Below are 14,821 nucleotides of genomic sequence, written 5' to 3'. Positions count from 1 at the left end.
ATCATCTTTGCTTTGTCTTACTTCGTTATGCTAATTATTGCTATTCTGATCAGACGAAGCGCCATCTGCCGGACCCTTTTTTTTTTTAATCATGGGTGTCAATTTGTACCTTTCTATCTACATTATTCCGTGATTTATTCAGGTTTCAAATTTATACTGACTTTTTGATCACCCGGTAGATACGTGTTTCAAAGTTTTACTGACCTTCAAAATAGTCACCAGCATTGTGTATAACCCATTGTCAGCGATGTGGAAGTCGTAGGATACTCTTAGCAGTGCCAGTTGTGTTCACAGTTTGAGCAGCGAATGTTGTGAAGTGTTTCCTTCAGTTTAGAAATAAAGTAGAACTTGTGAGGGCTTAAGTCAGGGGAGTGCAGTAGGTAGTATAGCACTTAGCAGCCCCATCAGTCAGCAGTTCAACTCTATTTCTAAACTGAAGGAAACACTTCACAGCATTCGTGTCAGAACTGCAACAAATTTGTCAGGCGATAGACCGCGCCGCTCAAACTGTCAACACAACTGGCACTACTGAGAGTATCCTACAACTTCCATATCACTGGCAACGGGTTATACACAATGCTGGTGACTACTTAAAAGGTTAGTAAAACTTTGAAACACGTATCTATTTTGTATGAACTATAAATAAATAGTTGCCACTATTAAAGTTCCAACCCTCATATAGAGGCAATATCCACTGTTAGTCCTGTTTGGTATTCTACCAATGAACCAAAATCTGCTGCCTCCTTTACCCATGACTGAGTGGTGTAATTGTTCCATTTCATATTCCTGTAATTTGTTACATGTAGGTATTTGTATGAGAATGAATTCCAAATGTCATTCATTTATATTATATTTTTTCATTTTGTGAAATGCGCAATTTTACATTTCTAAACATTTAAAGGAAATTGCCAGTCTTTACAACACTTTGAAATATCGAAATCTGACAGAATGTTAGTGCAATGTTGTTCAGACAATAATTGTTTATAGATAAGTGCATCATCTGCAACAGTCTAAGGTTACTATTAATATTATCTGCAAAGTCATTAATATTCAACAATAACAACAAAACAGCAATGGTTCCAACACACCTTCTAATTTACTTCTAAATCTACCAATGACTCTCCATCCGAGTTAACATGCTGTATCCTCTTTACCAAGAAATCCCGAATCCAGTCACAAATTTCACTCAGTATCTCTTATGATCATACTTCCAATAATAACTGTAGGTGTGGTACTCGGTCAAATGCTTTTCAACTCTCCACAGTTCCCTGCTCGTCACTATTGATGCCACCTCCCTGTACACTAACATTTCTAATGCCAGTGGCCTTACCACTACTGAAAACTACCTTTCCCAACACACGATGTATTCCAAACCAACAACCTCCTTCCTAGTTGCCATGACTAACTATATTCTCACCCACAATTACTTCTCTTTTGAAGGCACTACCTACAAACAAATCCGGAGTACAGCTATGAGCATCCTCATTGCACCATCTATGCCAACCTATTCATGGACCATCTAGAGGAACCCTTCCTACAAGCCCAGAATCCTAAACCACTCACCTGGCTCAGATTCATTGATGACATCTTTGCTATCTGGATCGAAGGTGAGGACACCCTACCCACATTCCTCCAGAACCTCAACAATTTCTCCCCCATTTGCTTCACCCAATCCTACTCAACCCAACGAGCCACTTTCCTAGCTGTTGACCTCCACCTCGAAGATGGCTACATCAGTACCTCCGTCCATATCAAACCTACCAACCTCCAGCAATACCTCCACTTCGACAACTGCCTCCCATTCCATACCAAGAAGTCCCTTCCGTACAGCCTAGCCACCCGTGGTCGTCGCATCTGCAGCGACGAGCAGTCCCTATCGAAATATACTGAGGGTCACACTGAAGTCTTCACTGACCGTAATTATCCTCCCAACTCCCACCACCTCCCAAAGTCCCGCTGTCCGGCCACAGAGGAGGATTCCCCTTGTAACTCAGTACCACCCAGGACTGGAGCAACTGAATTACATTCTCTTCCAAGATTTTGATTACTTCTCGTTGTGCCCTGAAATGAGTAACATCCTGCCCACCATCCTTCCCACCCCTCCCACAGTGGTATTCTGCTGTCCACCAAACCTACACAATATACTCGTCCAACCTTACACAACCCCTGCTCCCAATCCCTTACCTCATGGTTCATACCCCTTTAATAGACCTAGATGCAAGACCTGTCCCATACATTCTCCCATAACCACTTATTCCAGTTTAGTCACTAACAGCACCTATCACATCAAAGGTCGGGCTATCTGTGAAACCAGTCATCTGTGGTCGACAAGCTATGCTGCAACCACTGGCTGCATTTTATGTATGCATGACAACCAACAAACTGTCTGTCCGCATGAATGGCCACTGACAAACTGTGGCTAAGAAACAATCAGACCACCCTGTTGCTGAATATGCTACCAAACATGATATCCTTCATTTCAGTGGCTGCTTCACAGCCTATGCCATATGGATCCTTCCCACCAACACCAGCTTTTCTGAATTGCGCAGGTGGGAAGTCTCCCTGCAATTCAGCCTACGTTCCCCTAACCCTCCTGGCCTCAAGCTTCGTTAGTCACTGTCCTCACCCATATAGCCCCTTCGCTGCTCCCATTCCAGCACTACATAGCCATCATTGCACTACCACACCCAGTCTTTTTATTTCTCTCCTTTTCCACTTCCTCACCCCCCCCCCCCCCACCTCTCTGCTGCCCTCCGTCTAACCTGCAGCACTTCACTGTCTACCACTCCCACCATACTATCCATCCCCCTCTCCGCCCCAGCCTCCTCCTTACCCCCCACCCAGTCACCACTCCCATCATGCACTAGTTCTGCTGCTCGGAGTGTTGTTTCGCATGGTTTCAGTTGCCTGAGACTGCAGTCGTGTGTGTGTGTGTGTGTGTGTGTGTGTGTGTGTGTGTGTGTGTGTGCGCGCGCACAGGTGTGTGTGGGCATGCGTGCGTGCATCTATTGTTGACGAAGGCCATTGGCTGAAAGCTTCAACTGTGAAAGTCTTTTTGTTGTGCCTATCTGCAACTCAGCATCTCTGCTGTATGGTGAGTAGCAACTTTCCTTCTCATAATATTGTTTCAGAATATGAGAAATACTGTATCTCCCCGACTGCCTTGATCTGTGGCTTTCAGGATGTTAGATGCAAAATGAGGCAGTAGTGTATTTGGTATGGGCTTTGTGAGAGATCTTTCAGTAATATATTGCTGTGTCCTCAAAGGTTTTTATGCATTGATCTCTCCACAGTGTTTCATTTAACATTTCTGTATCTATAGAGCTATGTGTCATTTTACTACTATTATGCAGAAATCACTGTTTCTTCCCATCATGAACTGTTTTACTACATACATATATATCAGGTACATTGTGAACTATTCCTTTAAACTTAAGTCACAGTTCTTGTATATGCTCCTCTCAAGAGCTAACTATTTTGAGTTCCTTATTGAGATTGGACACTAATGCCTCTTTACCTAGTTTGCTGAACATATAAATCATCCTAGTTGTTTTATGAAAATGCTTTGTTGGTGGAGCTCAATTAACATAATTGGGACATACAAGCTGACTGCATACAAATTTTAAAGTGAGTGGTCTTGGTTCCTTTAGTATTTGCATTGGGATTAGAGAACTCTTGCAAGGGTAGTAAAGCTTAAAAGCACTGAGATGTTTGGAGGGGAAAAAAATATATAAAAGAATTCAGGAAAATAAATACTTGTGGTAATAACAACTTGCTTTATTCATACACAGTATCTTGCAAACAGTTGATGTAAGTGTCTAAATAGATCCGGTCTTCCTAGATATTCAAAGACATACAGCAATTTACTGTATAGTCAACGAACTACAAAGATACAATTATGTGCAAAAATCTTCATAATATGTCATCTCCATGACATGTTTTTGACTAATTCAACCCATCAGATGAAATATGTTGAACAGAAGTCAAAGTAAAATCAGGCAAATCCCGAATAAACATCACAGTAAAGTAGAACCCTCATTGACTCAAAGGTTATGTTGAACAGTGCTTTATAACCTCAGTCCTATTGGAGTAGGTGTGCTGTTACCTTCCTGTGACCCCTGAACTGACTTACGCAGCCAATTGTAGGGGGGCAGCATCTTAACATGCACCCTGAACCATGATACAGCTCGGTATGCTTCACATCGGCAAGCATTACCAGTGGTGAAAGATGTGATAGATGACAGATAAAAGCCTTAGCGCTACCCAAGGAGTAAGAGGACATCTAACTTCTCAATATGTGTAATTGATTAATCAGATAGGATCAGCTGGTGCTGTTTCCTTCAGGAAAGTATCATAAATGAGCCTGTACCAGACAAGGTGCTTCTCGAGTGGCTAAGAAGGTTTCCCATAAACAGATCAGCACAGGGCAACACTGTGTGAGTGCCCATGGCTGCACTGTGGGTTGCTTCATATATATCTTCCCCTTGAAGGAGAAATAAGTGCTGGTAAGGATGTAGTTTGTTGGGTGTATAAGGAACGAGGTCCTGTGTTTGGAGTCAGTAGGATGTTGGGAACGCTTACTTGCGACAGGAATGAGGCTGTGGATGTGGGAGTGGGAATCCAACTGGTACTGGGCTGGGAATGGATGAGAGATGACAGAAGGAAGTGGTTTGTTTCTTTGATACAGAAAGCTAGGCCACGGGAAACAGGTTGAAAGTTTTAGTGAAGAAGAACCAAGATTCTTCCTGTCAAAGGACAGCAGTCAGCTACAATGTTTTGATTTGTGGCGTTTGGAAAATATGTAGAAGAAGCCAATGTAGAATGTGTCACAAAACCAGCCAAGTGCAAACTCTGTGCATTTCACCTGTTTGTTTACTTATATGTACATACATTTGCCAACATTTCATATTTACTCTGTGTCTGAGTAAAATCATGTGTCTCAGATAAACTCACTTTGCAAACCTAGGTCCTAAACCTTAAAGTAAAATTCAAACATGTTTTTGTATTAATTGTATTGTCATTATATATTGTGTAGTTTCAAACATCAAGCACTGCAGAAAGCATATTTTGTTCTGTTGCATCAGTTGTAATCTGTATTTGCTCTTTATACAATTCTAGCAGTTGTATAATCATTCACAAAAATCATTTGCCACAAATTTTACTTTCTGTTTATGTGAATAAACATATGTTTACAAGAATTTTCAGAGTTACAAGTGTCTTGCATAAAACACTTCCTAGTAAATCATCATTTGTGATTTACAGGTACTGCAGCATATTGTTCCCACTGGAGGCTATGGATCATGTCCTATTCTGAGAATCTTCCTTCATCTGTTTGCATGTTTGTCTTAATCTTATCCATTGTTCCAATTCTCTTCCTACCCCTTTCTCTCATTCCTTCCTCTTTTCCCTCTATAATTCTTTGTTGTGGACGATTCATGTACAGTATATGTTCCAGACAAGGTTTTTCTTCTTTCTGACCACTTCTAACAATCTTCTTTCTTACCCTCTTTTTTCCTTCATTATCTGTCAGTCCACTTCACCTTAAGCATTCTTCTCCATAGCCACATTTGGATTCCCCCCCTGTGATTCACTTCTGTAAAAAAACTCCACTCCACACAACATTTTGCAAATATTTTCCTCGGCTTCATTGGAATTCTTCTAGATGTTAGTAACTGCTTCATCTTTTCATATGCTCTCTTTCCCATAAATATGTTCCTCATTATTTCTTATGTACAGCTTCCATTCCATGTCATTAAAATTTCTGAGGTACAGATAGGATTTTACTTCTACCTTTTTTTTTCTATCTACAAATGTGCTTATTCCCATTACTTTTGTCTTTGCTTTATCTTTATTCCATAGTTCCGCTTCTGATTCCACCAGCACTGCATGATTATTTGCATATATTAATTCTTTATCCTTTCCCCTCCAATTAGAGTGTCTTTTGCATCATATGTGGCCTAACACATCAGTTCTTCTCTGTATATGGTGAATAGCTTCCGTGATGGTGAGCATCCTTGTCATACGCCCCATCCAGTGCTCATCTGTTCCATTTCCTCATGCCTTGTCCTGCTACAGTGTTTATCTGTAGCAGTGATGTATGAAAAACAGTTAACAAAGTCAATTATAAATAGTGCAGTGCAAAAAATAACACAAAATGCCAAAAACTGCAGATGTAAAATGAAGCCTGTCGACATCAACCACTGCTTGCAAGAGGGGAAGGTGCAGACTATGTAAATAAACACCACTGACACAGAAGATGCTTTGTAAATAAAAGTGAAATGTGCCTGGTGTAACTCTTTTTAATTACATTGCAGTCAGCTCAAGACAGATAACCTATAATAACAGATGTTAAGTGTATATATATCGAAAGGATAGGCTAGTGGGAAATGGAGATGATGTACTTATCACAGTAAACAACAAACTCAAATCTGCCAAGATAGAAATTGAAGCTGCATACAAGATTGTTTGGCCAAGACTTGGTATCAGGTTGAGCATGAACTTGTAATTGGATGTTTCTGTTGATCACAAGACTTACTCCTACATGTTACCAAAAACTTTCACAAGTACCTAAGTTACAATTAAGTTACGCAATCGTATTGTCAGCATAAGAGGAAACTTTAATTGTACAACAATCAGCAGAAATAATTACAGTTTTGTAAGTGGTGGGCTTGGCAAGACATCCTGAAAAACATTAGTAAATGCTTTCTCTGAAAACTTCCTGGAACAGATAGTTCAGAAGCCTGTTCATGAAGAAATTATATTAGATCTAATGGCAACATGTAGGCCTGACCTCTTTGAGGATGTCCAGATTGTCAGTGCCCATACTGAATTTATGCAAGCAATTATTGACATTTATTGTCTCCTATATTTATTTACTTTCCATGTGTGAGGGGATGGGGAGACTATAGGAGCTGTGGAGCTGGCAGAAGGGACCAGTGTGCTCTATCCTATTAACACATTTACTTAAACATTTTTAAAAACTTTTTCAAAACATCAAATCGGATGAACCATAGTCATATAGTATGCAGTAATTTTCTACAATTTACAAAGGCTGTACAACAAAAAGTCAACATTCTATTATTCCTCTTTTCAAGAAATATTATAAAGGATCAATCGGCATCAAAAAATCAACGTGCGCATGTATGTGACACTCACTTCAAGTAAAGTCATCTTATTACAACTATAAAACATTTTTTTCATAATTCATTTTAGTTTCAAATAATTCTGTGTGGCACAACTCCCAGATTCAGTGAGACCAGCAAGCTGGACTGCTAAAGCAGCTCATCATCAATGTTGCTATAGGAAGCAGTGTACTTCTGCAATTATTACTCCAGCTATAGGAGGTACTTCATACTTTATTCAGTGTGCTGCATGAATTAATTGACACAGTTATAGAATATACTATTCTGTACTTCTGCAGCTGGGTATTCCTTTTCATCTGTTTCTGCTTCTAGTAATAAGTTTCATTGTTCTGACAATTACCCATATTTCCTGTGGACCAGTTTTGTTCACTATGTATTCCTCTTTGTGGCTCATCCTGAGAGTTTCATTAATTTATTTATTTGAATCTGCTACTGTGGTATGAATCAGTTCCACTCTCTTGCATGAGGGTTACCTCATCCTGTGGCTGGAAAAATTCCTCTCTTCTTTACTCTCAAAAGTACATCTTCCTAATTTTGAGCCCTATAATCGAGTACGCGACATGCTTAAGAATTAATATCTCGCTTCGCTTCGCCCTCAATATCCAATTGAACCCAGAATCCTATAATGCATTTACAACAGGGGACCATAACATACCTTCAGAAAAAGAGACACACTTCACAAAGGTGGTGCTTAGTGACAGGGTCCTGCAGTACGCAAATACTGGTCACATTTTAACAGTAAAAGTAACAAGCCAAACAGTAGAGGCACTGAGTCATCGACAGGCCCATCAATGGGGCTGAAAAGCTTGTTACTTCGGGATGAATCCTTTTTTGTGCCGGAGCGTGCATATGTGCCCATGCTGTCCCCCCCCCCTCTCCTCCCCCCCCCCCCCGCTCTCTCTCTCTCTCTCTCTCTCTCTCTCACACACACACACACACACACACACACACACACACACACACACACAGAGCTACACCATGCTGGCTTAGTAGGCAGTGAAGGAGCTGCTGTTCTGCAGCTGGACTGGGATGAGGGGTCGTATCAATGGAGTGGGCAAGGGGAAGAGCAAAGCGGGCAGCAGGAGAGAGGTTTCAAGAATGGTGGATGGGGTAGAGGTAACAGGCGTGTGAGACGAGAATGCGATGCAGATACCAGCAGCAGTGATTTTGTGCAGCATGCAATGACAGTGAGAGGAGAAACAAATTGGGAGGGGAGGACGGAACAAAGAAAGAGAAGACAGCAAGGAAGAGGCTTTGGGTGCAAGCTGAGTGAGGTTAGGGTGCTGGGGCAGGTTGCTAGTGGAGATTGGGAGCTAGGATGGTTATGGGAGTGAAAGATGTGTTTTAAGAAAACTCCCACCTAAGCAGTTCCAAGGAGTTAGTTGTAGTGGTGTGTAGCCTCCTTATTAAAGTAACCAGTTCCTTCACCCACTCTCAGCCATCTGGATGCCATTACCATGTGGATTCCTATTTACTGCTGTTGACACCACCTCCCTATAGACTGACATTTCCTGTGCCCAAGGGATTGCCGTTCTCTCGTGAAGTCCTTCCGACTTCAGGTCCACCACCACGTTCTTTTTATATCTGAATATAGTCTTAATTACTTCATGGTTGATATGTGTCACTTGCGGCCACATTGGCTGCCGGCTACCGCTGCATTATAGGTCACACACACACACACACACACACACACACACAGTGGGCCACTTCACAATCACAAGTGCTGTTCATGTGTAACACAGAGCATTGTTGGAACTGGCTGCCAGAAGGTATGTCGGAAATGTGAGATGCTCTGTCGACAGCTGATTTTAAGTGACCAATGATTGAATTGCAGCAGACTACTATTTTTGTAGCCGTGAATTTAAATTTGTGTCCTAAGCCAACCACAACCTCGTGATGTGTGATGTATCTGAGAAAATGACAATCAGCAATCTGCAGTAGGACTAAAATCATGATGGCTTTGTTGACTGCAGTTAAAGGTAACCTCTATGAGCAAACTGCAAGACAGAAAAATTCAGTTTCAGTGCTAAACGCAAACTGTAATTTCTCACTATCATTGGTTACTTGAAACTATCTTCGCAATGACTACACAACCGATGAGAATCCTTGTTGGCACTTGGTTATAAGCGACTCAGGCAGATTAGGGAAAAAAAGTAAGAAAAATAATAGCAAATACAGTCAATAGAATAATGAAAATGACATGTCAAAGAATTTAGAAATAAAAATGTTACATTGAAACCATTTAATTGAATAAAAATAATAATTAAAATCATTTGATTAGGTTTAGAAACAAAAAAAATTGCTGCTTTTGACATGATTCTAACCTACGACCTTCTACAGGTCAGGTTTACATGCTAACCCCTGGGCTATGCCACAGTGCTGGGTGCAGCAGTTATAATCGTGACTGTGGTGCTGCAGTTGCAGTGATGAATTGCAGCCAGACCCATGAAACAGGATCCAAACACATCAAGAAAGAATGCCAGACAAGGAATTCGAAGTGAGCTGGCCAGTTGTTGCGGCAGTTACGCAATGGAGAACGGTTCAGGCGTGATATTGTAATCATCAGTGGAGACTTTAATCATCCAACAATTAATTGAGAAAGCTATGGTTTTGTTAATAGTGGACATCATAAGACATCCTGTTAAACTTTGCTAAATGCTTTCTCTGAAAACTACCTGGAACCGTTAGTTAGGAACCCCACTCATTATGGAAATAAATTGGATCTAATGGCAACAAATAGACCTGACCTCTTTGAGGATGTGAACAAGACACAGTTGTTGCAACAATGATTACCAAAGTACAAAGGACAACCAAAATAAGCAGAAAGATATGTATGTTCAGTAAACTAGATAAATTATCAGTAATGTAATATCTAAATGGGGAATTTGAAACTTTCAGCACAGGTCAGGAGCATGTAAAGGAACTCTGGCTCAAGTTAAAAAGGATAGTTGATGATGCACTGGATAGATATGTACCCAGTAGAAAAGTTCATAATGGGAGGGGACCTCCATGGTATACAGTCACTGTAAAGAAACTTCTAAAGAAAAAGATTACTGCATTATAGGTGTAAAACAAAGCATAGGGCTGTAGATAAGAGAGATGTTGAATGAAACTTGATGGCTTTCAAGAAGCAATGCATGATGCCTCTGTAGCAGAATATTGTGAGCTTTCACAGAACCCAAAGAAATTGTGGCTGTATGTAAAGGCTGTTAGTGGCTCCAATGTTAGTGTCAAGTACCTAGTGAATGAGACAGGAACAAAAAACCATACACAGTTCTTGGAAAAAGGCATAGCTCACACCCATCTACGAGAAAGGTAGTAGTAGTGAGCCACAAAACTACCATCAAATACCTGCGACATCGATTTGTTGTAGAATCTTAGAACATATTCTGAACTCAGACCTTGAACAGAATGACCTCCTCAATACCAACCAGCATGTATTTCGAAAACATCGATCAGATGAAACCCAACTCTCACTTTTCTCACATGACATACTGAAAGGCTTGGATCAAGGCAATCCAGGTAGATGCTATATTTCTTGATTTCTGAAAAGCATTTGACTCAGAGCCACACCTACACTTATTGTCAGAAGTAAGGTCATATGGGCTACCAAGTGAAATTTGTGACCAGATTGAGGACTTTTTGGTAGGGAGGCTGCATCATGTTGTCTTGGATGGAGAGTCATCATCAGATGTAGAAGTAACTTTGGGTGTGCCCCAGGGTAGTAGGTTGCTGTTTATGTTGTATATTAATGACTGTGCAGGCAATATTAATAGTAGACTAGGCTTTCTACAGATGATACAGTTATCTATAACGAAGTACTGTCTGAAAGAAGCAGCATAAATATTCAGTCAAATCTTGATAAGATTGCAAAGAGGTGCAGAGATTGACAACTTGCTTTAAATGCTCAGAAATGTAAAATCGTGCACTTCACAAAATGAAAAAACATAGTATCCTATGACTATAATATCAAGATTCTTGAAGATAGACGTAAACTGTCGCGAGAAAGTGTATTAACAAATTTTCAAAAATCATCCTTAAATGATGATTCAAACGATCATTGTTCCCACGCTCCATAGGTGAATGGGACAGAAATAAACCCTAATAACTGGTACAATGGGCCGTATCCTCTGCTATGCACCTCACTGTGGTTTGCAGAGTATAAATGTAGATGTAGATGAGCACTCTGACCTACTTCCGCATTGGGTACTGTCCCACGACACATGGCTTTTTCCTCCGGTGAGAGAAACCTGTTGTCTATGATGCCTGTGGCATAGAAGTCAGAGTATGCCACATTTTAACTAAGTGGATTTTATTTCATGCTAAATGGGCAGAAGCAAATTTAGGTGGGGATCAGCCCTCTATTTTATCACATGATGAGGCGAATGTGGTGAAGCTTTTAAAATTTTGTGATATGTCTGCACTCTAGCCCAAACGTTTTGGCTGGAGATTTTAGCGTGTTGCAGACTGGCTGGTTCACACATTTTTCTTCCAGCGATTAGCCAGCCGCAGGTATCTGCTGCCTTCTTTCAATTCTTTCACTGCTTTTTTTCCTCTTTTACCAAGTGCTGGATTTGACACTTTGAGTATTGTTGCCTTTGTGTGTGTGTGTGTGTGTGTGTGTGTGTGTGTGTGTGTGTGTGTGTAAGTTTTTCATAGCTTCCTTTACATTTCTCTTCACAGTTCTAAGTTAATAATTTTATGATATTTCTCCACACTCATCTTATTATGTTTCCATATGGGCACTAAAGACCTTGCTGTTGTTGGCCCTGAAAATCTTACTCTTACCATCATCATTACATTATGACACTCGCTGCACATTCCTGCAGCCAATAGAATATTCCTCTAGCACTGACCTGTAGCTAATAGGGTTATCGTTTAGTGTGCAATATACATTCTTCAGTTGCTGTAAGAGATGAGGAAGTTTTTCAGTGGTATACTGTACATATGTAAGAGTGCTTCAGTGATGAAATCTGGAACTTTCACAGCATGTGTCGCTCTGTGAAAGTCCAGTTCTACCTATTACTTTTTAGCTGTAATTCCCAGTTGAGAGATTTACTGCTTAACTCTTGTTATGCACTACATTTCCAAATTAAAGCCATTCAATGCATCCATTCTCAAACCTTGCTCGATTACTTGAGCTTTTATTGCAAGCAGAGTTAATATCTCTCTTTGATGTACCAGCAATTTATTGATAGTTCTATAAGTAACATTCATTGCCCATTTATTAATATCATCATGAAAATACATAACCTCTACCAGTACAAGGTGTAAAGAAAGCTAATTGAAAATCTGTCACATTAAAATTCATTTCAGCAAAAGTCATTGTTATATCATTGCACTCAAAATCACTTTCTCTCTACTTATTCTTTGAAAGCCACAGTCCAGGCACTCAACAATGGTTGGCACCCACAGCACACACCCATGTCCAAACGTGGCCTCTGGATCTGCACCGCTGACCTGTAACTCAGTGGAAACTCTGAAACTCGTGGAATAATGGAATTAATGTTAATAATAATGTATAGTGGGTCTGGTGATGAACTTTTGTACAGGAAAGACGTTGTTGACGGTTTATAGTTTTACAGCTCTCAGGTCCAATGACCCTAACACTCAGTGCCTTGTTTTTAATTTGTTCCATCTTAAATATAGCTCTGCCTCACAACTACATATCACGTTATATTGTCTCTTTGGTGGATATTTTTCCTGACCTCTCCTCATTAGTAATGATTATATTGTGTGTTCATGAAATTACCAACAACTTACTCATGCAGTATTCCACTAAATTTTATTATTTACAATCTGCTGATGACATTAGTGTAAATGTTTCGTATGGAAACATTTTATTTAAAGAAATATTCATACTTTACAGTGCCTGTAACCGTATGATCATCAAAATTTCACCTCACTAAACATTTTTTAAATCGTTCATTCATATTATTATTATTATTATTATTATTATTACTTTTTTTTTAAAGCAAGCACTGTCCTTTTTCTGGAAATGTAGTATTTTCAGAGTTATTTTTATTCAAAATTTTCATTTTCCAGAATGGTCAAATATTAAGATGTAACTCTTTCAAAAATCTTCTCTTGTAGCTCTGGCTTTTTTTCTCCCTGCCAATGTGCTATATATGTTAGGTAAGAATATATAAACAAAATTATTATTATTATGGTACATTCAAAAGTTAATAAACTTCTTTTAATTTAGAACAAGGATTTACGAGTGGATGCACTCCTCCTCCCTGTCCGTTCTGGTGCCAAAGGTCTTAATCTTACAGAGGCCACACACGTTTTATTGGTGGAACCAATTCTAAACCCTGCAGACGAGTTGCAAGCTATTGGTCGCGTGCATCGTATCGGGCAAAAAAAGTGAGTTAGTTGTCTTTATGTTAATCAACACTTACAATTTCATGTTTATAAGAACAGTATACATTAAACTGAACAGACTGTGTAATTGTTTTATTTCTGCAAAGATGTAACAAAAGTAATTGTTGTGTTGTATTGCATCACAGGAAAACTACGGTTCATCGGTTTTTGATACGAGGAACCGTTGAAGAGAGGATATATGAAGCTATGCATAGTGGTGCCAAAGACTGGAGTGATGACAGTATTACTTTGAATCATCTTATGGGGCTTTTCACTGATGCTGAAGGTGCTGCAGCTGCTACATCTGCAGCTGCTCCATCTGTTGTCACTTTAGATGATGGTAATGATAATCAGTCAAACATAGTTCAAATGAACAATAATGCTCCTAACTCTGCCCATGGATTTTCACACGAAAGGTATGAGCATGAACAGGAGACTGAACAAGTAGCTTCTTCACTACGGGATACACCGTCAACAAGTGCTTTGTCACAGTCGGCAGAAATGTTTCAGGATGTAGTTCAAGAACATGTCACTGATTTACAGTGTGCAGGTAGCAGTAACAATAGTGCTGGTGTAAATGATACTGGAACTATGTTGGATGTTGATGAGATAAACAGTTATGATCCTATACCTGGAACCTCCCGTGACACAGGTCACCATTTAGTGCAAAGTACAGTGGACATTGTAATGCCAGTTGGAAGTGTGCCATCAACAAATGACTCATCAATGGAAGAGGAAGGTAGTGCTTTGCAAGGTCTTGTTGATGGCATTTGAAGTGCAGCAAAAAGCACTTTGTTCCTTTAGTGAATGATTGTTGTAAATCTTTCTACAATCATTTTGTAACTTGCGGTTGTGTCTGAGATATGTGTTAGAGTGTAAGAAGCGATTTGGAACTGAGTGTCAGGAATTTCTTACATTGCTACTTACTTTTGATTAGTAACACATGCATTTTTATATAATTTATCAATAACCTTTTGAACTCTGGCTCAAAAATGTTGTGTGTATGGGGAGGGGGGGGGGGGGAGAGAGAGAGAGAGAGAGAGAGAGAGAGAGAGAGAGAGAGAGAGAGAGACTATGCACATGCACAAGCCAGTGTTGATGTAGGTGGAAAGATTAATGTGATATTGTCAGAATTTTATTGATTGTCGCCTCTCCAAAGCAAGAGAGATTAAGATGTGTAAATCACTGTATTGTCCAAAACAAACTTAGGAATTATACCACAAAGCACAGGTAACATTTTTGGAAATGTTATGTCTAACATATAAAAATCTTCAAATTTTTACCTTCACACTGTTATCAATTGCAGACCTTTCTAT

At 39.8% G+C, this 14,821-nt stretch overlaps 1 protein-coding gene across 1 annotated transcript in view; it reads left to right on the top strand.

Moving 5' to 3' along the window:
* LOC126198865 (E3 ubiquitin-protein ligase SHPRH) overlaps positions 1–14,515 on the top strand; it is a 259,483-nt gene extending 244,968 nt beyond the window's left edge. The window contains exons 22-23 of the mRNA XM_049935462.1: positions 13,348–13,508; positions 13,652–14,515. Of these exons, the coding sequence (XP_049791419.1) occupies positions 13,348–13,508; positions 13,652–14,279 (789 nt within the window). The 3' untranslated portion in view covers positions 14,280–14,515. The remainder of the gene's footprint in view (positions 1–13,347; positions 13,509–13,651) is intronic.
* The last annotated feature ends 306 nt before the right edge of the window (positions 14,516–14,821 follow it).

Source organism: Schistocerca nitens, chromosome 8, assembly GCF_023898315.1.
Source record: "Schistocerca nitens isolate TAMUIC-IGC-003100 chromosome 8, iqSchNite1.1, whole genome shotgun sequence".
In the NCBI taxonomy this organism is placed as follows: Eukaryota; Metazoa; Arthropoda; class Insecta; order Orthoptera; family Acrididae; genus Schistocerca; species Schistocerca nitens.
Note: the sequence above shows the minus strand (reverse complement) of the source record. Positions and strands in the feature narration are given on the sequence as shown.